At 39.6% G+C, this 23474-nt stretch overlaps 1 protein-coding gene across 3 annotated transcripts in view; it reads left to right on the forward strand.

Annotated features, from left to right (window-relative positions):
* The window catches only part of LOC132626589 (protein RRP6-like 2), a 21809-nt gene extending 18014 nt beyond the window's left edge, over positions 1-3795 (forward strand). For 2 of the 3 annotated variants that reach the window (XM_060341507.1, XM_060341508.1), the window contains 7 exons: positions 66-148; positions 338-383; positions 484-571; positions 652-821; positions 1523-1786; positions 1884-1979; positions 2166-3795. In XM_060341507.1, coding sequence (XP_060197490.1) covers positions 66-148; positions 338-383; positions 484-571; positions 652-821; positions 1523-1786; positions 1884-1979; positions 2166-2915 — 1497 coding nt within the window. In that variant the 3' untranslated portion in view covers positions 2916-3795. The remainder of the gene's footprint in view (positions 1-65; positions 149-337; positions 384-483; positions 572-651; positions 822-1522; positions 1787-1883; positions 1980-2165) is intronic. The other variant, XM_060341509.1, reaches the window with a different exon arrangement.
* The last annotated feature ends 19679 nt before the right edge of the window (positions 3796-23474 follow it).

The raw sequence follows: 23474 nt of genomic DNA on the forward strand, positions 1-23474 counted from the left end.
TCTGTCTTACAAGTAATCTATTTTGTTTTTTCTGCTGTTTGCCTAAAATCTGCTATTGCTTGCAGGTGTACAAGCGCAGTTATGATATATGCATGCAGCTGTATGAAAAAGAACTTTTGACTGATAGCTCATATCAGCACATATATGGGTATGCGTTTACCAGTTATTTTACTATATTTAACGGACTACGAAGTTATGCTCTTTACTTCCTCCCATTTTCAATCGATTGAAGATTTTTTACATTTAATAGTTGATTTGGGTATCTCTGCGCCATTCTTTATCTCTTTCATTTTATTTTCTTGACATTTAAGGCAAACTCTTTCAAATGCAATTGCAGATTACAGGGAGCTGGCTTCAATGCGCAGCAGCTTGCAGTTGTTGCTGTGAGTTTTTTCCTACCCACCGGTCATATTATTTATTATGGGGCACGTTTGTACTAGTCAGTTCTTGGCATTTCCTTTGATCCAACATTTGAATTTTCAGGGGCTACATGGGTGGAGGGATGTTATTGCCCGAGCAGAAGATGAAAGTACTGGCTATGTTTTGCCAAACAAAACACTTATTGAAATTGGTACGTTTAAAAAGGCCTCTTCCTGTGTACACCAGCTTATAGGCTGCAGATGTTCTAAACATAATACTTTGTTGCAAAAGCTAAGCAGATGCCTCTTACCACAAACAAATTAAAGCGATCGATGAAATCAAAGCATCCGTATGTTGAGCGTAATCTTGGTGCTGTTGTCAGCATCATTAGGTACTCTGTTCAAAATTCCGCTGCATATGAAGCAGCTGTGGAACATCTGAAGGAAAGGCGCTTAGAATTAGTAAGTAATGAGTTGACACATTTTGTTTGTCTTATTCATCTCGGTGCCCAAATTCCTTTCCTTCTCTTTTGGTTAGGCATTGGGAATGAAAAAAAAAAAACCGGTTTCTCTCGAGTAGTTAACACAACTTTTCTTTGTGTGATTTTCTGGATTTGTCAAAGCACTAATACCAATTCATTTTGTTTAATCCTTATTTTGCATGTTGTAAGGTGGATTCTATGCAAATGACCTGCAGATGATTTACTGTGTTTCTCTGCAGGTCAGATTATGAGGGTGTTTGGATTGACTTAAAAGTTGGTCAAACCTGCTTTAAGCCAAAAGCCACAAGTTGGGCATCCCCACCTTATGGCTTTTCAGCTTAATGATATTTTGGTTTGACCAAGTAGTTTACATACGTGTCCCCTACATCTTTTGATAATTGTCAAATATCCTTTCCTCACCAAAAGTCTTAACCCCATGCTTTTTCCTGAACCCGTGCTCCCCAAAGCATTTGTTCTGAAATGATACTGTCTATATTAGTGTGTATTCCTTTTGACATCTTCGCTTGTTAAACAAACATTTGTCATATTACGTTGAAATAAGTGTGTTTTTTTCTCGATAGTTGTCTATTGCTCATTGTATTACAAATGCAAAAACAAACGTACCTTTCTCCAAATATTTGGTTTATATTTGAGAGAACCTTTTCCTTGCATTTTGTGCAGCCAGCTGAAGAAAACATTGTGGGTACTGAGGGTGCTGAAATGTTAGTTGAAATTTCTGAGTCACTGAAACCAACAGGGACAGAAACTTCAAATGTTTGTAGTTCACCTGATGCTGGTGTCTTTCACGTCCTAGCTTCAATACAGCAACAAAACGAATCTCTGAAACCAGAAAGCGCTGTCACTCAAGTTGGTTTTAGTGGACCTGGTGACACCTCTGAACATCGTAATGAATATGGTGATATAAAAGCTACTTCTTCGGGACAGGTTGATGAACATTCGTTGAGTCTTGGTTTCCATCTTTCTAGAGTGCTAGATTCATTCTTGTTCATGGTTCAACTTATATAGATTTTTCTCATTTCAGGTGGAAGTAACTATTCAGGCAATTAAGAAGCCCAGCTGTGGTCTTGGGATGTTACTAGGGAGTACAGCAAAGAGGAAGCTGCATCCTGATAAAAAAGTATCCTCTGCAACCTTGAGTTATGTGATTTATTTGTTTATCTTATTAGCTTACACTGTTACATGGTCAAATGCTAAGCACCGGAAGTTCAAATTGCTCTAATTAGTTGGACACACTTCGTGTACTTATTTTCTCTATAGGTAGGATCAATTTTGTTGATGCCTCCTGAATTCTTTAAACATGCAGGAGCCGGAAGAGATCCAAGTGCAGCAGATCAAGTCTTCGGTGAGCCTTCCATTCCATGCATTTTCAGGTAGGATTGAGCAGATACAGCAAGCTGCAACAGACCCTTCTAAACCGTTGGAAATTAACCATATAGGGGAACCTGTTGCTACTAATTCCAAGTTAGACGTTATAACCCTGGAGACTGATTCAGATGATGGGGAATCAGTAAAGGGTGAGCGATCAACCAGAGAACAGGAAAACTCCTTTGCCATGCCGGTAGCTACTTCAAATTTGGAAGATGTTATGTTACTGGACGATGATTCAGATCTTGAGGAACCAGTCAAAGATGATTCAGAAGCTACTAACAATCAGCCTGAGTGTGGGGAAACCAATAATGCAGTTTCTGTTGAGGAGATGGATGAAGGGGATGAGAATATGGCCTTGTCTAATCTCTCTAGCTTCAACAAGTGTTTCCATTCGATAAATCAAAAAAGTAAGGCAAAGCTTGCTGAGAAACAACAAGCACATGAAGGTCAGTTGAAGGTTCAGCCTTTTGACTATGAAGCAGCAAGGCAGCAAGAGGTATTTGGAGAAGATCCAGGTAAACAACACCTGGAAAGAGAAGGTGATGAATCTCGTAGGAGTGAGACTGGTAAGAAGAAGGATTTAGTCTTAGGCCAGCCACCGATTGAAGGGACAGCAGAGTTCCAGCAAGGTAGAAGGCGTCAAGCTTTTCCAGCTTCGGGGAATCGAAGCTATACTTTCCGTTAGAAGTTGAAAAGCTATATGAACTCGTAAGGTACGGAATCAGTTGTCTACAAAGGAAGTAACCTCATCATGCATGCTCTTGGTTCAAGCAGGAGGAGGAAATCATAGTTTGATGTTTATATGTGAAAGTAAAAATTTGAATCAGTTGCGGTGTTACTGTTAATCTGCATTTGCTGTGTGGCGCAGTATTTTATACAGGTGCAGTGCCTTGTATAATATGCATCCCACTCTATCCTAAACTCCTAGGTGGAAACACCGCCCTTAAGAAGGTAAAGGATTTGATGGCTTGATATATTGGCAATGATGAAACATATGATATTGCAAGTTAATATTACAAGGAAAACAAAACAATCAATGAAAATATGATGGTACGGGTGCTAAGAAAGAAAAGTTTTAGTGTCAAAAAAGTTAAAACATAATGCGCTCCGCCCCCTCTTTAGTTTGCAGAGAAATTATGGGATTGCTAGAAATGCTTTTACATGGAAGACCTGCTTCAGAATTATCAAGTCATGCAACAGTGACCTTTATTTTCATGACAAATGTCAGTCGTGTAAGAGATAATAGAGGTCTATGATGCAAATTAAATTACCGTATCTTTCATATTTTGAGTTGGGAAAGGGGTGGAAAGGGACGGCAACATGTTATGTAATTTGAATGTGATGTTCTTTTCGTTCTCCTTTCTGAAGGTGGTCTCCCTTCTCTCTTTCAAACAAAATTTACAAAACTTGTCCAGATGTTTACTGTCTAAGTCGCACTTGCTTGTGTGAATTTTGTCAACTAGTATTCGTATCCGTGCGTTGCGCGGAGAATATTAAATATAATTTATCATATGAAAGTGTTACTTGAAAAAAAATGGTAGTCACAAAGGAACACGAAATTGTTATACTAATTGACTCGTTATATGTTTTGTAGTTTTCTTGCTCTTCATAATATTTATGTATATAGAGCTTGTTTGGATGGGCTTATGCCTATAAGCGCTGCAAACAGCTTATAAGCTAAAAAAATAAGTTGGGTAGTCTTAACTTTTTTTTTTTTTGGCTTATAAGTTGTTTTCAGCTTATAAGCTGCTTTAGATAAGCTAAGTCAAATGGGCTCAATTATTTTTTTGAGCTTATTTTAAGCACAAAATGACTTTAAGCTAGCCAGCCAAACACTCAAAAAAGCTGAAAACAGCTTATAAGCAACTTATAAGTCAATCCAAACGGGCTCATAATAGCACTCATTGTATGTTTCAAATAAAGTCAAAAATTCAAGAATGAGTATAACAGAATGATTGTACTTTGAACTAAATTAGAGGATTGGTTTTTTAGAATTCGATGCAAGTAAATCAATATTATCCTTGCAATCTTCCCATCAATTGTCCAACATCTAGCTTCAAACACATTATACTATAATGGAAAAGCTGCATACAAAAGACGATTAGATATCAAGATCTTTCAACCTTGTGGAAATTTTAGTTAGTGCAACTTTATTAGACATTTTCAACTCCAACTTTGCAGGAGCAGACATTGCTCCTATAGAATCAGTTTCATGAACCTCCTCAATCTTAATGCTATCAAACTGAGATACCTTTGCATCCTCTTTTGCTTTCAAAGTAGACCTAGTAAACCGCCTCGTAGGTGTTATATCCCGCATGTTGTACGTTCGGATATTTCAAGGTAGTCGTGGTAAGTTAAGGGAATGACCATCTTCCAAAATTATTTTAATGTACAAGTTGGTTATGAATATTTTTTATGAACATTATTAGTGTGGAAATATTGAGAAAGGCTAAGGGCAAAAAGGAAAATTCGCAAAATGGCCTATGGTAATATTATGGAAGGCTAGGGGCAAAACGGGAATTTCACAAAGTGTTCAAGAATGTCCTTGAAGGACCAAAGTGTTCAAGAAAATTCATGAAGGGGCCATTTTGGCCGTGGGAGTGTGTGTGTGTGTGTATGTGGGCCCCACTCTTTTATGGCCATGTGATGAATATATAGGGACCAAAGTGTACATGGTAAGATATTAAGTCATCCTTCATTTTAATAAAATTTCAAGAAAAAGGGGGAAAATTCTAGAAAAATGGAGAGAAGGGCATGTGCCCCTCACATGCTTGTAGAACTATATATATATATATATATATATATATATATATATATATATATATATATATATGAGAGGTCATCTTTTAATTCAAGATATTTTGGAGAGAAAGCAAGAACAAAAAAAAAAAAAAAAAAAAAAAAAGAGGGAGAAGAGAAGGGCCATTCGGCCATGGTGAGGAAAAATTGAGGGCCAAAAATCTTTAATAAAAAAATTATTTCTTCTAGTATTCCAAGCAAGTTGAAGGCCCTAATTAACGTGGAGTGGTTGTTGGAACAAGAAAACCATTTATTCTTGCGAGGCACAACTCTAGCCAAGTTGAAGAACTAAGTGGAAAAGGTAAGGTTTCAATCTTCTTTTATATGCTATGGATGGTTGGTATATGTTGTAGAGTGAGGAAATTGATGAAATATATGAAAACATGTGTGTTGGTGTGTGGCCGTATATGTATAGTGTTGGCCGTGTATGTGTGATGTTGTGTAGAAAGAATGGATTAATTTTATGTAGAATGTTGGTTGTTGTTGTAATATATGGAAATGGATGGAGAATTCATGAAAATATGCATGTAGTTGTTGTGACCGAATGATGGGTGATTTGGTAAGTTATGGCGAATTAATTCTAGTTGACATTTTAGTAGTTGTCGACGTGGATTCCATGATGTAAAATGAAGGTTTGGTGGCTTGAAATGAATTTGAAATCGTTTGTGCATTATTGAAGAAGTTAGTATGACGTTAGTATGGTTCCTTATATTTGCATGAATAATATTGTTAATGTGTGGTGGTTATATTTCATGAATATGGAAGGAAGGAAATGTTGTTGGATTATGTAAAAAGAGCTACTAATGTTGGAATGTATGTGAATGGATTGTTGATGTTGTTGGCACGATTATTGGTATTGATATTGTTGATAATGTGGCCGAGTTCCATTCTCGGATCTATTGTTGTGAAATTTACCGAGTTAGATTCTCGGGGATGGTATAATTACAGGGGAGATGCTGCCAAAATTTCGGCAGAATTATAAATGAATTCATTTGAAAATTAAGACAAGAATATGGTGATGAATCTAATGATTGCGTCAATCTTCTTGAATGTAGACTAGCGGTAGCGGGCTTGGACAATTAAGCGTAGCTAATAGGACGCGGAACAGGTATGTTAAGGCTCGTCCCTTTCTTTCAAGGCATGATTCCGACGTTAAGATCTTACATTTGTTTCCATATCTTCCTTGATCTCTAAGGTTAGATGTTATGATCCCGAGGTATGATTATTTCCCCGATAACCCGTCAATGTTTTCCAAAGTGTCCGTATTTCCCAAAAGAAAGGTTTAGAGTATTGTAAGTTTATATGACGATAACGATGAATATGTTTTACAATAACATTGATGATGTCGAGAATGAGAATATTTCTAGGATGACAATGATAAGAATGATTTCATGTTTAAAGATACTTGATATGACTATTACTTTGATTTTCCAAAAATAGCTTTTGAAACGTTCGTAAAAGGTTCTGTACTTTAAACGCTCATAACTTTCTTATAAGAAGTCGGATTGACCTGAAACTTGTTTCTGAGCCTTCAGGTGTCGGTTTACGTATGCTGTTATTCATTGCCCGTCTCATCTTATAATAATTGTCCTTCAAGGTGAGACAAACGGCCATGATTATTCCATAATGTAATCGGAGGTTACCGACCTTACGTCACTCCGATAGAGTTGTAGCTTTCACTTGGGCTCTCATGCATGCTTTATAATCATGTATGTATTTTTTTATAACACCGTGCCTACATGGCCGGGCAGTATAACACCGTGTCGTCCAATGGGCGGCCGGGCACACACACCACTATAGTGGGCAGTTTATACCCCGGACGCGGGAGGCCCGGACGCGGGCTTACACACCGATCCTATATGGACGGGCAGTTTACACACCGTTCCTACTTGGACGGGCAGCATTACACCGTACCTGTATGGTCGGGAAGTTTACTTACAGATATTTATATGTTTTTTTAAAAGAAAGCTAGCATGCATGGCATCCGCCCTAAGGGGCACTCAGATGTACAAATTACTCTTTTATCTCATGAATGCTCAGGCAGCGTCACACCGTACCTATATGGTCGAGCAGTTTACTTGTAAATACCTACATGTTTTTTCAAAAAAGTAAAGTTAGCTTGTAAGATATCCGCCTTAAGAGGCAAACAGAGGTACAGATTATTTCCTTACTCTATGTTGTACTTTACCTCTTTTACTATGATCTTATGGTATTACTCATGCCTTACATACTCAGTACATTGCTCGTACTAACCCATTTTCTTCGGGGGCTGCGTTTCATGCCGCGCAGGTACACCCAGATGAGTTGAAGCTATTATAGAAGATGTTCCAGCGAAGTTGGCGAGCTCCATTTGACCCTGGAGTGTAGCCGAGTCAGCGTACTATGCTATGATGTCTTGTTCGAAGTTAGAGACTTTGCAGACAGAGTTGTGGGTAGTGGTTGTCAGTTCAGTAAGCGGCTCTATCAGCCGATACGTCATTCATGTTATGATCTAAGTTTCATATGATCACAGATTTTGTTTGATTTGAAAGTAACGAAAAGGAATATTTCCGAAAATTTTACTATGCATTTCACCTTTATTTGATTTAAAAAGTCCAAAGGATTGTGTATGTATTAAGAGTCAGCGGGTTCGCTCGGCTCCGAATACGGGGTCGGGTGCCCATCACACCCTAGTAAGGTCGGGGTGTGACAGTAGGCATCTGCAATAACACCTTTTGGTCATCATAACCATCACCGACAGTTTCTGCACAGGTATTCGAGTTTTCCGGCAGTTCCTGGCAGTGAACAGTGATTCCGGCCATTGAACATTATTTTCTGGCAAAGAACAGCATTTCCGACGGCGAACAGAGATTTCTCGGTGGTGAACATGTTTTATTTACTTGGAGTTGGTACCTCCAATAGCCCATTTCCTGTCTTTTAGCCTTATAAATTTTGCCTGCTCCGCCTATTTCACTGCTTATAGACTATTGCTAACTTGTGCTTTAGTATTGATCCTTCGTTTGTCTTAGATTAACCTTTCTCTAGCGTATATTTGCTTTACTGGCTTTGGTGAGGGATGGTAGACTAGGGTCATATTCTCGGTTGGGATCGGGGGCCAGGGTTGGGAGGGCTAAGGGGGTTGAGGGAGCTTCTAGGTTGAGAGTAGGGTCTTGGAATATTGGGACTTTATCGGGAAAGTCCATAGAGTTAGTTAAGATTCTTAAGAAGAAGAGGATTAATATAGCTTGCGTCCAAGAGACTAAATGGGTAGGACCTAAACCTAAGGAGGTGGACGGGTACAAGCTTTGGTTCTCAGGCAAGTCGAGGTATAGGAATGGGGTAGGGATCTTAGTAGATAGTGAGCTTAGAGATCAGGTGGTAGAGGTTAGGAGGATCAACGACAGGATGATGGCGATTAAGTTAGTTGTTGGAGGGTTCACCTTGAACATTATTAGTGCCTACGCGCCACAAGTGGGTTTGGACGAGGAGGTAAAAAGGCGCTTTTGGGAGGACTTGGACGAATTGGTGGTAAGTATACCACCTACTGAGAAGTTATTTATAGGAGGAGATTTCAATGGGCACATTGGGTCTGTTTCGAGGGGTTATTGTTATGTCCCGTATTTTCGTATAACGGGAAATCAAGAAATAAATAAGACTTGTGTGTGTGGAGGACATATTTTGATTTTGGTGAGTATGACTATGTTGGTGCTGGAATTATTAATGTCAAGACCTCGGGGAAGGCCGAGGGTAAATTTGGAATTTTGGAAATTAGTTTCGGGAATTACAAAACGGAACGTTTATGAATTGGGCCAAGAAATTGAACAAAGAAATTGGGCCCAAGATTTAAGGGGTGGCCGGCCATGTTTGATAGGCCCAAGCCCTTTTTAATGATCATGTGCTATGCACATGATCTAAATGTGGATATATATTGAGGATACTTGATAGTTATCAAGAACAAGTCACAAAAAAATTGAAGAACACCCATAGAAGGGTTCTCGGCCGAGAGTGAGCAAGGGGAGAAAAAAATTGCTAGCCTTTGTGGCGATCCAAGAATTCTTGTCCTTAACATATTATGAAGTACTCGAGCCCCTCTTCAACGGGGTATAATTAGATTGGCGTAAGGTGCTCGTTTGCGGCAAATTGGAAATTCAAGAAAAAGGTAAGATCTTTATGTTTTAATGCTATGAAATGGATACATATGTGTTAGTGATTGAATTGGCATGAATATTTTGGAATGGTGTTGTGTTTGTGCATGGCGTGTGTGTGCAAAAAGAGTGTGTTTGGCCGTGGGTTTTATAAGGTTTAAGGCATAAGAATTTGATCTTATTTAGCTTGAATGATGTGTTGTTGTGGTCATTATGTTGTAAAGGATTGATTAAGGAATTGAGTTGGTGTTAGAAAATAATTTCGGACGTTATCGGAAAGTGTATACCTTTGGTATATTTGTGTATATCATAGTATATATATGATACTAAAGACTTTAAATATGATTTATGGTTGATGATAATGAGTTTGGAATGAAACGACGCAAGTTAGAACGTTCGTCGTAACTTTTGGTGTTTTGAATGAAAATTGGAAAGTAGTGAACTTTGGGGAGGTTTGTATGTGGTTTGGAACTTGTTTGTTATGTAATGGAATAATCTTGAATGAATGAATACAATAATGTGGATATGAGTTGAAATTGTGAAGTTTGGAAATAGGATTACCAACTTATGGAATAAGGTGCAATTGTGAAGTTAGTGTGTTTGATTGTGATTCGTATTGCGTATTGATGTTTGGGCTGTTGATGTTGTTATATTTTGAGCCGAGCTAAGTCTCGGGGGTGTTAGATTTATAGGGGGAGTGCTGCCGAAATTTCGGTAGCCAAATATAGCCCAAAGACTAAAATGTTAATTCTCATGAATAGTAACTGGTAAAAGTGACCATTTGCAGTTTCTGGACGAAACGGGAATTGCGATTTGAGGAGCGTAAGGCGCCAACCAGGTATGTAAAGCCTACCTATCATTCTTTTGGCATGTCCTAGACATACTAGGTTAAGATCGGCCCCTCGGGAATAATCCTACTCTTGGAAATCGAGGTTCAAGTTCGAGCACTATTCACTCAGCGCGATTGAACCCTCTTTGTCACATTTGGTTAAAAGAATGTTCGTACCTCCATAACTTGTGCTGTTGTGTCCGAAACTCCTCGAAACTTCCGTAGATGGCTCTATGGAGCCGAAAGTCTGTGATTTGTGTCCGCCGCCTCAATTTGACCCGAGGTGGGCCCGCGAGCCCCGAGGCTCCCCTTATTCGGTTTGTTTGATTCGTTTGTGTCCGTTATGATCCGCAACCGTCGGTTTAGGACCCAAGGATGTGTTTGAAACTTCCTATGCCATTAATGTACGTTCTATACTTTGAATGATGTGAGATTTTCGGAAAATGACTTATGAACAGTTTTCTTGCGAATTTGGCAGTTTGGAACTTCGTAACTTTTATACGCATACTTTGATCAGTCTGATTCCTACTCCGATCCTTCGGGCGTCAGTATATACCTCTACGTAAACTATATGTTAAGTCCGACAAATTATTTTTGATATGCATATGATTTCTGCACTACTCTGTTCGTGCTGTCTGCTATGATTTCGTTCGTCGGTACCCGGGCCGACTTTGTGATCGTGCGCACTATAATATATTCGGGAGTTATGATGTGTTACGGTTTCCGAGGCCTCGCCATAGGGCCGGTTACCGTTTATGGAGTTATGATGTGATATGGCATTTGATACGTTCTGATGATATGATGTGTGTGTGATATGATGTGTCTGGAGATTGTACGGAGATTTGAAACCTTCTGGAGTTATGATGTGTTGTGGCACCAGCGTCGGGGGGTGACCACGTTCCTAAACCCTATACATGATTTGATTTGCATTTGTACGTTCGCCTCCCGCACAGGTTTGCTTTGTTTGCGATGTTGGTGTGTTGGTTCTTTCTGACTCCAACTGTGTTTGTGATTTCTGTACCTTCGGCTTTACATACTCAGTACTTCTCCCGTACTGACCCCCGTTTCTTCGGGGGCTGTGTTTCATGCCCGCAGGTACAGAAGCTCGTTTGGGTGGTCCTCCAGTTTAGGCTACTCATTCTGCTGTGTTGGAGAGCTCCCCTTTGATCCGGAGCCTACTTTGGTACATATCTTTTGTTGTGTCTGTATTCTGTATATTTGGATGAGTGGGTACGGCGGGGCCCTGTCCCGTCCTATGTTCTTATGTTCTGTTTTGTCTAGAGGCCTGTAGTCAGATTTGTGGGTCGTGGGTCCGGTGTGTTTGCATGTGAGTCTGTTTTACGATCTTAAGTGGCCCGTACGCTGCTATGGCCAAGTCGGCCTCTGAGTTTGTATGTATGTGTATGTACTTGGGGGCGATGTGCATTCCGCCACCCTTCTAATGTGTGTGTGTGAAATTTGGCGATGTACATTCCGCCTTCCTTCTGATTTGTGATTTGTCTGATCTGTACGGGCGACTGCTTAGGATAAGTGTTCGGTAGATGTCTGATTACGATGATGAGTTCGAAAAACGTACGTTGAGTTTGGACGAGTCTGATTACGATGGTCTGGGTGTGAGTTCATTTGGGGTGTCCTAGAAGGACACCAGTCGCGGCCCACGGGGCTGGGTCGTGACAGTTATGACGAGGTGCATAGAGGATTCGGTTTCGGGGACAGGAATGGTGGAGGAGTCTCACTCCGGGATTTCGCAAAAGCTTTTGGATTGGTGGTAGCCAACTCGAGTTTTCCGAAGAAGGAGGAGCACTTGGTAACCTTCCGTAGCTCGGTGGCTGCTACGCAAATAGACTTTCTGCTTCTTAGAAAAGATGATAAAGGCCTCTGTAAGGACTGCAAGGTCATACCGAGTGATAATCTTACGACCCAACATAAGCTATTGGTGATGGATTTGGAGATAAGAAGGAAGAAGAAAAGGAGGGTCGTGGATGACCGACCAAGGATTAGGTGGGGAAGTTTGACCCCGTCTAGTGCCCTAGAGATAGGGGAGAAGTTGATGGCTATGGGAGCGTGGGATAGTAGGGGGGATGCGAGCAGTATGTGGGATAGGACGACCAGTTGCATTAGGGAAGCAGCTAGAGAGGTATTGGGGGTCTCACGTGTTATACCCCGTATTTTTGCATATTCGGAAAATTCGAAATAATTTTGACTTGTAAGAAATAAGGTCATATGTTGATTTTAATTAATATATGTGTGTTGTTCATGAAATATTAATGTGGAAATATCGAGGAAGGCTAGGGGCAAAATTGGAAATTTCGGAAATTAGTTTACAAAATAGGGCCCATAACTAATTGGGCTAGAAAGAGCAAAAAAAAAAAAAAAACAAGGCCCAAAAGTGAGGGGTGGCCGGCCACTACATGGCCCAAGCCCATGGAATTAATTAATTATTCCATGTGATAAATTAAATAAAAGGGGTCCTTTCATAGAAGTTTCAAGAAATTTGAGAAGGAGAAAATAAAAAGAGGAAGAGCAAAAATACAAAGGCCATTCGGCCATCACCTCAAATTTTTGCCCCTTAAAATCTTGTTCCAAAAATTATTCTCTTGTGGTATTCCTACTAATTCAAGGACCATCTACAACGTGGTATAGTTGTTTCGGAAGATAGGCCGCTTGTTTAGTCGAATTAGCACCTTGGTCAAGTGAAGAAGCTAGGAAGAAAAAGGTAAGATTTTACTTCTTTTGTCTTGGAAGAAATATATATATGTGTTGTAGAATGTGGAAAGGAATGTAGAGTATCAAAATTGTGTGTTATAGGTATGTGTGTGTATGGCCGAAAATGGTGTTGATGGAGAGGGATGATTAAAATTTTATTTGTTATGTTAATTGTGTTGTTGAGGCCTTGTGATGGAAATGGAAGAAAAATGGTTCAAGTTGGCATGAAAAATTGTTGTAAATGATTATAGGAAATTATGTGATTTTAATATAGTTTTTATGTAATTATGGAAGTGGAGTCCTAAATGTGAATTGTTGTGTTGATTGGTGAATTTGGAGGGATGCTAGTCCATATTAGCATGACAGATTGGTTGCTAAGTTATTGTAGGAAGTTTTGTGATTTTATGGTAGATTTATGTAATTATGAAAATGAAATTGTTAAGGTGCGAATTGTGATTGTTGTTAATGAAATTGGAAGATAAAAATGTGTTGTGAATATTTATGTCGAAGGTTGAAGGTTTCGGATGAATTATGGTTTCGGTGGAATTTTTGTATAATTTGTAAAATAATATGAAATGCTTCCGAACTTCATTTGAATGATCTTGAATTAGTAAATGAATATGAAAATGTTGATATTGGTTTGAAAGTGTGAAGTTGGAGTAGAAGTTGTTGCATTATGTAGAAAGGGAGACTATTTATGTTAGAATGTGTTTTGTATTGATTGTTGGTGTTGTTGGTATTGCTGTGGGTGTTGTTGTTGACACTTTTGGCCGAGTTAAAATCTCGGGGATGTTGAATTTACAGGGGAGATGCTGCCCAAATTTCTGTAGAAAAGTGTTAACTTAAGATTCAAGTCCTAAAGGCTTATAGTTAACATTTGGTAATTGTGGCCAATTGTAGATTTTGGAGGAAACGGGATTTGAGTTTGGACAAGCGTAAAGGGCAAATAAGGTATGTAAAGCTCTACCTTTCCTTCTTTTGGCATGTCTTAGACATAATAGGTTTGGATACGAGCCTCGGGGACAACTCTATTTCTAGAAATCCGAGTTTGAATTTTCCCCTTTTTCATTCAATAGAATTGAATTAAGTACTTCGTGCCTTGTTGAGACAATTGCCTAAACATCTATAATTTGCCCTAATGGAACCGGATTACACTAAAACCTTCATAAGTAGCTCCATAAAGCTTTATGTACGTAATTTGTGTGCGCCACCTCAGTTGACCCGAGGTGTGGGCCCACTATTTCCAAATCCTCTCCTATTGTGCTATTGATTTGTTTTCAAGCAATATGTAAAGGAAATCTTTAGTTATTGTTCCGTTTACTAAAAGATAATTGTTTTAACCATTCCATTGAGTCCTACGATATATTTTGACATATACAAACGATCCCAAAAGTCTTGTTTTGACATAGTTCATCGGAATATCCGAGAGGTACGTACTATGACTCTCGTCTGACTTCTTTTCTAAATGACCTATCGTTCGGACTATTCTATCGAGTCTTTGTAAATATTTTATGATGCATATAGTTTCTCACTACTCTACTCGTGGATGCCTCAATGCTTCCTTCACTGAGCCCGGGCCAAGATATGTTATCAAGCGTATTCCACTGCATTATTCGCCGTGCCTCGATGTGAGGGGGCAGGTATACATGTACATGGGTTGTGGAGTATGCTGTGCCATGTACACATAGTCTGATATGATATGGCCATCTGATATGATATGATATGTTACGGAGTTATTCCCTATTCTGGAGTATGCTGTGTTGTGGCGCCAGCGACGGGGTGGCGACCACGTTCTGTTCACCGAGTCCCATAATGGGGTCGGATATGGCATATGTTTTTGCATACATTATTTATGTTTTGTAAGTATGCATTCTGATATTCCGGACATTGCACTCATTTTCTGTACTTTCTGTTCCGGTTATGATTTCGTTTACTGTTCTTCATGCTTTACATATTCAGTATATATTTCGTACTGACCCCCTTTCCTTCGGGGGCTGCGTTTCATGCCACGCAGGTACAGACGCTCGATTTGCTGATCCGCCCGCTTAGGATTTTATTCTGTTGTCTTGGAGTGCTCTCTTGTCCGGAGCCCACATTTTGGTACAAACTTTTCTACTGTACATGCATACGTTATTTAGGGGTATGACGGGGCCCTGTCCCATCTTATGATTTTGTTGTTATTCGTAGAGGTCTGTAGACATACCTGTGGGTTGTGTATATGTTTTGGGTTGATGTATTCTGTGATAGCCTTATCGGCTTCCACGCGCTATATCTGTTTATCTGCGAAAGTTAATAACGCCGTTTGACTTCTATATTTGTATATTTCGTTTATATGCTGGTTTGGTTTATTGGGTACGTATAGGTGTCCAGCTCGGACACTAGTCGCGGCCTACGGGGTTGGGTCGTGACATCACGAGGCCGCCGTGGTGGGCACCGAGGGGATTGGTGGTGGAATGGAGAAGTCCAAGGGAAGGTAGAAGCAAAGAAGCTGGCATATGTGAAGTTGGTAGATAGCAAGGATGATGAAGAGAAGCGGACGAACCGGGAAAAGTATAAGATGGCGAGAAAGGAGGCGAAGTTGGCAGTTTCGGCGGCTAAAACGACAGCCTTTGAACGCCTTTATGCAGAACTAGAGGACAGAGGTGGGGATAAAAAGCTATTTAAGCTCGCCAAGGCGAGAGAGAGGAAGGCACGCGACTTAGATCAAGTGAAGTGCATCAAGGATGAGGATGGCCAAGTGTTGGTACAGGAATCTCGCATTAGACAGAGATGGCAGTCATACGAAATGAACTCTTGAACGAAGTAGGGGACAGAGACATTGTGTTGGGACACTTGGAGCACTCAGATAGGCGTCGCAACTTTGGATATTGTAGGAGTATAAAGGTTGAGGAGGTTAAGGGAGCTGTTCGTAAGATGCGCAGGGGAAGAGTGACCAGACCTGACGAGATTCCTGGGAAATTTTGGAAGAATGCAAGCAGGATAGGCTTGGAGTGGCTGACTGGGTTGTTTAATGTCATTTTCAAGACAGCGAAGATGCCGGAAGAATAGAGGTGGATTACAATGATTCCCGTGTACAAGAACAAGGGAGACATTCAAAGCTGCAACAACTATAGAGGTATCAAGCTGCTAAGTCACACTATGAAAGTGTGGTGGAAATGAGGGTGAGGAGAGGTGTGTCTATTTCAGAGAACCAGTTTGGATTCATGCCGGGGCGCTCGACTACAGAAGCCATTCATATTGTAAGGAGATTGGTGGAGCAGTATAGGGAGCGGAAGAGGGACTTGCACATGGTATTCATTGTCCTAGAAAAGGCCTACGACAAAGTGCCAAGAGAGGTCATATAGAGATGCTTGGAGGCTAAAGGTGTACCTGTGGTGTACATTAGAGCGATAAAGGACATGTATGATGGAGCTAAGACCAGGGTAAGGACGGTAGGAGGAGACTCGGAGCACTTTCCTGTTATGATGGGGTTGCATCAAGGATCAGCTCTTAGCCCGTCTCTATTCGCCCTGGTGATAGATGAATTGACGCGACAAATACAAGGTGAGGTGCCTTTGTGTATGTTGTTCGCGGATGACATAGTCTTGATTGACGAGACTCGCAACGGAGTTAACGATAAGCTGGAGGGCTAGAGACAGACGTTGGAGTCTAAAGGATTTAAATTGAGTAGGACCAAGACAGACTACTTGGAGTGCAGGTTCAGTGGCCTACCGCATGAGGCTGACGAGGAAGTGAGGCTTAGTACCCAGGCCATTCAAAAGAAAGGAAGTTTCAAGTATCTTGGGTCTATTATACAGGGAGATGGGGATATTGACGACGATGTTTCACATCGAATTGGTGCAGGGTGGATGAAATGGAGGCTCGCCTCTGGAGTGCTGTGCGATAAGAAAGTGCCACCAAAACTTAAAGGCAAGTTCTACAAAGTGGTGGTTAGACCGACTTTATTGTACGGGCCGGAGTGTTGGCCAGTCAAGAAATTTCACGTTCAGAAGATGAAAGTTACGGAAATGCGAATGCTGCGATGGATGTGTGGGCACACTAGGAGGGATAGAATTAGGAATGAAGATATCCGGGACAAGGTGGGAGTGGCATCGGTTGAGGACAAGATGCGGGAAGCGAGGCTGAGATGGTTTGAGCATGTGAAGAGGAGAGACACAGATGCCCCAGTGCGGAGGTGTGAGAGGTTGGCTATGGACGGTTTCAGGAGAGGCAAAGGGAGGCCGAAGAAGTATTGGGGAGAGGTGATTAGACAGGATATGACACAGTTTCAGCTCACCGAGGACATGACCCTAGAGAGGAGGTTGTGGAGGACTCAGATTAGGATAGAAGGCTAGGTGGCTTATCCTTTCACCATAGTAGTTGTAGTTTTGCTCATTTGTTTATTGTCATTTGATTTCTGCATTTGATTGCTGCTTATATTTGTTGGGCCGTTGTACTTTGGTTATCTTATTTATCTATAGTAGTTAATGCTCCTTTCTTTCCGGACTGTTCTACCATGACTTTTTCGCTTTTGTTATTCCTTGTTTTCATATTGTTTTCGATATGCTCGGTCCTATCTGACCCTTTGTCTTGTTTTTCCTCTCTTGTTCTCCTTTCTTGTGCCGAGGGTCTTTCGGAAACAGCCGCCCTACCTTTCAAGGTGGGGGTTAGGTCTGCGTACACTCTACCCTCCCCAGACTCCACATGGTGAGATTAGGTGGGATTATACTGGGCCTGTTGTTGTTGTTGGTAATCATAACCATCACCACCATCACCCTGAACAGTAACGACTATTCAGGAACAATTACAAACATCGCTTCGACAATGCAGTCTTCACAATTTTGCTAGCATCAACTTGAGTAGTAACCACTAATTCAGGAACAATTACATGCATTGCTTCAACAATGCAATCGCTGCCATTCCCTGTTTAGGCATTTCAGTTTTAGTATCATTTCCACAATTTTGTTCATCTTTAACATCACCTTGAGCAGTAAAACTAATTCAGGAACAATTTCAAGCATGCTTCAAAATCATCATTTGCTTTTGCTGCTTTAGCCATTTCAAAATGAAAATATATATATATTACAGATGAAGCAGATTCTTCGCCTCGTGCTATATTTTCAAAATGAAAAAGAGATCTCTGTTGTTATATACAAGCGAAGCATAAATATTATATGGAGTAACTTAATTAACAACTACTTACTGCGTAAAAGCTGCGAATATAATAACTTCCAAATTCAACAAATTTCATCATATTAGTAAAGAAAGACTTATATAGTTGACTATAATATGCTTTTCTTCGCTATTTATGCTGTTGAAATTGACGATGGGAGGGATATAAGTAAGCACTTATTGGTCATCAGATATATTAAACCAATATATTAGCATCGTAATTTTTTTTACCTGAATTATTCAGACACCCTACTTGTTAGCAGCTTCGACATTGAAATAGCATATCCCACAACCATGTTACTGAAATGAACACTTAACCTCTACCCTGTTTAAGACAGAGAATAACCTTTGTTAATTGTTTAAATTTAGAAAGAAAAAAGCCATTCAAAGAAAACACGTTAGTTCTATATGCGCAAAAACAGATCTTTACCCTTATGAGCTATGAGTTTGTGAGAAAATATTATTATCCATCCACCTCACAAAGCCAATATTTTCTGGAAATATATGGACACAGTAAATAGAATAAGAATAGAGATGCACTGAAAAATTATGTTCTGCATTTGAATTATACAGGGAAGCAACAAAATAATTATTCAAATTCAAGTAAGAGGAAGTTTCAAATTTAAATGTAATTGGAAAATGAGATTTAGGGAAAAAACTCTCAGTTGCAGAATTTATATACAAAACATCCCTATGTTAGTACAATTATTTTTGAAAAACTTTGCTAGGATTATTTTTTATTTTTACGAATAGAGGGATATTGTTGGTTTGCAAAAAATAAAACGACATTTGGTTCGTTCCACACCACAATATATGTACTGATCTTACAACATAGATTGTAACTGATAAAAGCTTAACGTTAATTTGACCTCCATCAAAAACTTGCATATCAAAGTTTTCCTTTCTCAGTCACAAGCTTTCTTTGATATCACTTTATGCTTTGAGGATACATGCACCTCGTCAAATTTCCTTTCTCTTTCTTTTTGCAGTTTAACTTTCTTTTTCAATTCTAGTACTTTAGAAATTTGAATATGCGGACAAGAAAGATCCCCTTCACTAAAGTAATATATATTCTCGAAGCCCTTGTCTTTTTTAAGCTTGTTGCTTTGTTGTTTATTCTGTAAAACAGAGGCCAGACCAAATGCCACGACCCAACTCGTGGGTCGAGCGGGCACCCACACTAACCTTCCTGGTGGGCGAACCCTTCCCTTTACTTAACTGTTTTTAGTTATCACATGTGGAAATTAAGTAATAAAAGCAGTTTCAATATCATAGATAAATTGTTACACCTGGTTTTTCGCGTATGCTAAAGTTTCGTTTTAAGTTGGTTGTCGTAGGTTCGTATTGAGAATCATTTGGGAAGTTGTGTATGAGGACTATGGGTGTATCTCGGAGATATATAAGTTCTTAAATGTGTTTGGAAAGGAGTACAAAGGTTAGGCGTTAAACGAATCGAAAAGAATACGTTTCGTCGGGAAATTAGATTGAGACCATTTTCACGCCCATTTCCACGGAACGTGAATAATTTCACGGGCCTTGAAAATGGTGTTTGACCACCTTGAAATGGTGGCAGTGAGGTGGAGTTATTGGAGTAGTTTCACAGCCACTTTCGCAGCCCGTGAAAGTGACCGTGAAATTGAGGTGGTGAAATTTTTTCCCTTTTGTTATAAATTAAAGGGCCTGGAACTCATTTTTCACCAAAAACAGATCCCTAATGCCTGTCCAAGCTCTCTCAACCATCCCTAAACATCCATAAACATTTAAACCATTTTAAGAGAAGATCAAGCCATAAAATCCCCAACTAGTCCATAGAAGGTGATTGTTCTTGTTTACACTTGGAGTAGTGGTGAATTTGATTTTGAAGCTAGTTGTGTGATTTGAAGTTCTTCAAGTATAAGGTATGTTCTTCATCTTAATTCTTATGTTGTGTTGACTTAAAGGTTTAGCAAGTCTTAAAGTGAAGAGAATCATAGTAGAGACTCATAAGGTATTAAGTTGAAGTTGACGGCTATGGATTGATTTTGAAAGGAAGTTTTGGATGGATTTGAGTCTAGTTTGAGTGTAACTTCTTGGATATGGTATTGTTAATGTTATTATTGATGTTTGGGAGTTGTTTTGAAGTTTGGTGGAAGTAGGTGATATAGGGGAAATGTTGCCCAAATTTCGTTAGCTCACCTATTAGTTTAGTTTGACCTTATAAGCGTTTCAAGGACTTAACCTTAGTGTGAATCATCTTGAATGTAGATTTGCAAGCTCGGGATGATAGACGTTGAGTGGTTAAGTAGACGACGAGGTATGTTAAGACTGTCCCTTTCTTTCTTATGGCAGGATCCTATTGTTACATACTTACACAAATAATATCCAAATGAATTCACTTTTGGAAATACTAGAAGCTTATGTTCTTGATGTTCTTATGATATTATTGATATTTGTCTCACGATTATTGATCTTTCCCTATGGTTATTGATCTTGTTTATTGTTGTTGATCTCATCTTATAGTCATTGATTCCTTCAAGGTGAGATATGCCGACGATGATAGTTCCATAATGTTAATCGGAGGTTTACCAACCTCACGTCACTCCAATAGAGTCATAACGTTTCTTTGAGCTCTCATGCATGCTTTTATATATATATATATATATATATATATATATATATATATATATATATATATATATATATATATATATATATATATATATATATTTCTGACACCGAGTCGCGCTATAGTCGGTCGGGTACGACACCTATTGTGCACACCACTGTAGTTGGGTACGGATAACACCGAGCCTATTATGGCCAGGTACGGATTACACCGAGCCTATTATGATCGGGTACGGATAACACCTCCTATCATGGCCGATACCATGCATATATATATATATATATATATATATATATATATATATATATATATAAGTGTTTTTTTAAAGGAAAACATGCATGGTATCCGCCATAAGAGGCATTCAGATGTACAAGTTATTCTCTTATCTCATGCTACCTTCATATCTTTATTATGTTGTTTTCCATGCCTTACATACTCTGTACATTATTTGTCCTGACGTCCTTTTGTTTGTGGACGCTGTGTTCATGCCTGCAGGTAGATGGAGACACGGATTAGACCTGTAGGATGCTTTCTCAATATTTGTACAAGAGCACTCCACTTGTTTCACAATTGCAGTTCAAATTGGTATGATCTTTTTGTGTACATTTGGACATGGCGGGGTCCTGTCCCATTCTTATTATGTTATGCACTCTAGTAGAGGCTTGTAGATAGATATTCACAGTTAAATGTCCTATGGCCTTCTCGGTCTACTTTTGTTGTATCATTATTTTGATAGCCTTGTCGGCTTGTATACTTGGGATTAGCTTGGAGACGTATGTATATTTATCTTTTGGGCTTGTGTCCCTCTCAACTTAAGATATCTAAGAGTTAGCCTCATGGCCCACTCAGATATGACTATGAGATGCATGTATATTATGTGGTGCTCGGTAGGTTAGCTCCAAGTGCCCGTCATGGCCCTCCGGTTGGGTCGTGACAAACATGGTATCAGAGCAGTTGTGTCCCAGGGTTGTCTACAAGCCGTGTCCAGTATAGTCTTGTTTATGGGCGTGTAGCGCGCCACACTTATAAACAGGAGGCTGCAGGGCATTTAGGATGGTTACCCTTCTTTGTATCCTAGATCGTTTTATAGAGCTGAGTCATAGGGTGTGAATCTTCAACCTTGACCTCTGCTGTTTTACAGTTTGATGATGACTCATTTAGAGATGACTATAGGCGATTCGAGGATTGCAATGATGACGGAGGAAGGATTAAGTTAATCTTTAGAAGAGGACCCAAGTGAGGATGTACCCTCCAATAAGACGGACCCATATGAGATCATGTCTTCTATGGAAACAGACCCATCAAAAATTCAGGATGAATCAACGCTACATGAATCATCAATTTTGATAAGAATAGAGGAGCCAGGAAAAGCTCCAATGTTGCCAATTTCACCTCTGGCCATAGCTGGACAAGCAAGGGAAAGGCCAATGCTGGGAGTTTAACCTCAAGCTTCGTATTATGGTAGATCAATGGAGAGTGTAGGGCCTTCCGAGAAATCGAGGAGTTTGCAGCTTGAGGACCCTATTAACCAAGACTGGATGACATCTTCGGAGCAAGGTTCAAATGAAGGCGGTGGCCAGACTGGACATGTTAGTATAGTTGGTACGTTTGTAGAAGATCCGGGTGGTGCTGAACAACCAATAGAGAGACAACAGGAAGAATAATTTTCCAGCTCATGTTAGAACGATTCGTGCCAGATCAGAGTTCTAGAATAGGGCCATGTAGAGTTCCACATTCATCGGAGTTTCAGGACCAGAGCAACTAATGATGGAAGGTATATTTGTCGTTTTGATAAAGTATTAAAAATTAAGCAAGTGTGATTTTGAAATATTTTATGTTATGCAACGACGGTAAGTCGTAAAACCCCAATGATTATGTTAGGGAAAGGAAAAAGAGTGGAATTTGTGGTAAGACAACAGGTTGAGAGTGTGACTAAACATAGAAATGGTATGATTAGACAGGAAAAGTATATATAAGACATGGTTCGACAGAGAAATTATATCCACAGAATTCCGAATTATGGGTGTCAAGAGGAATCCGTAAGATATGAATGGCTTATAAGTAAGAGGAGATAGTATAGTATGAGGGGATGAGTGATGACGCCAGGTACAATTAATATTGTAGTAATGTTTATAAGGCCTTGAGGATGATATTGACATATCACATGCAATTTTGATAAGATAACTTTTGAAGTACTACCGATAAGATCTAAAAAGAAGAGAAGTTTGATGGGATTTTTAGTTAGGTAAACAAAGGACTATGGTTACAGTAACCGTAGAATGAAACCGTGGCCATTATAGATAACAGTCATAGGCTTTGGAGTCTTAGAAAACAAGGTTATAACTAGGAAATATAAATATGATTCAAAAATTTGCTTATCACTTTCACGTTTACATAAGATACTTAGCTTAGTCATCTTAGTCATAGAGTCGTTCCGGTCGTACTTATCAAAGGTACATTCTCTTGTCTAACATTGTAATTATCATTATCCTCATAGAAACATTCTCGTTAGAGTAGTCATAGTACTTATCATTCGGTAACGAGACTGGGATCAAAAGTCCCCTTTGGATCTATTTCAAGTAAGTCAACCACGACTATAGGAAAATCCGAGAGTAACGGGCCCACCTCGGGCCGGATGAGGTAGCCTTACGATTTACGTATGTTACGTGTCATGGCGTTACTTGTGAGGGTTCTAGGGTAATCGGGTCCCATTTATGCAAGTTCTAGGGCTTAGGAAGTCTTTCCATCACTTTGCACGCTTTCTAGTTCAATTCTATTGAACAAAAAGAGGAAAACTTTAGATGCGGATCCCGGGGAACAGAGTTGTCCCCGAGGCTCATACCCAACTTATTACAACTAAGACATGCCATAGAAAGAAGGGTGAAGCCTTACATACCTCTTTCCGCGCCTTTAGCTATTCCAAATTCACGTCACAATTTCGTCAAAATCTGCAAATTGGTCATTTTTACCCAAAACTCTCATTAGTGTACTTAGAGTTGAAATCTTAAGGTAATACTTGGCTACCGAAAT

This window comes from Lycium barbarum, chromosome 2 (genome assembly GCF_019175385.1).
Source record: "Lycium barbarum isolate Lr01 chromosome 2, ASM1917538v2, whole genome shotgun sequence".
In the NCBI taxonomy this organism is placed as follows: domain Eukaryota; kingdom Viridiplantae; phylum Streptophyta; class Magnoliopsida; order Solanales; family Solanaceae; genus Lycium; species Lycium barbarum.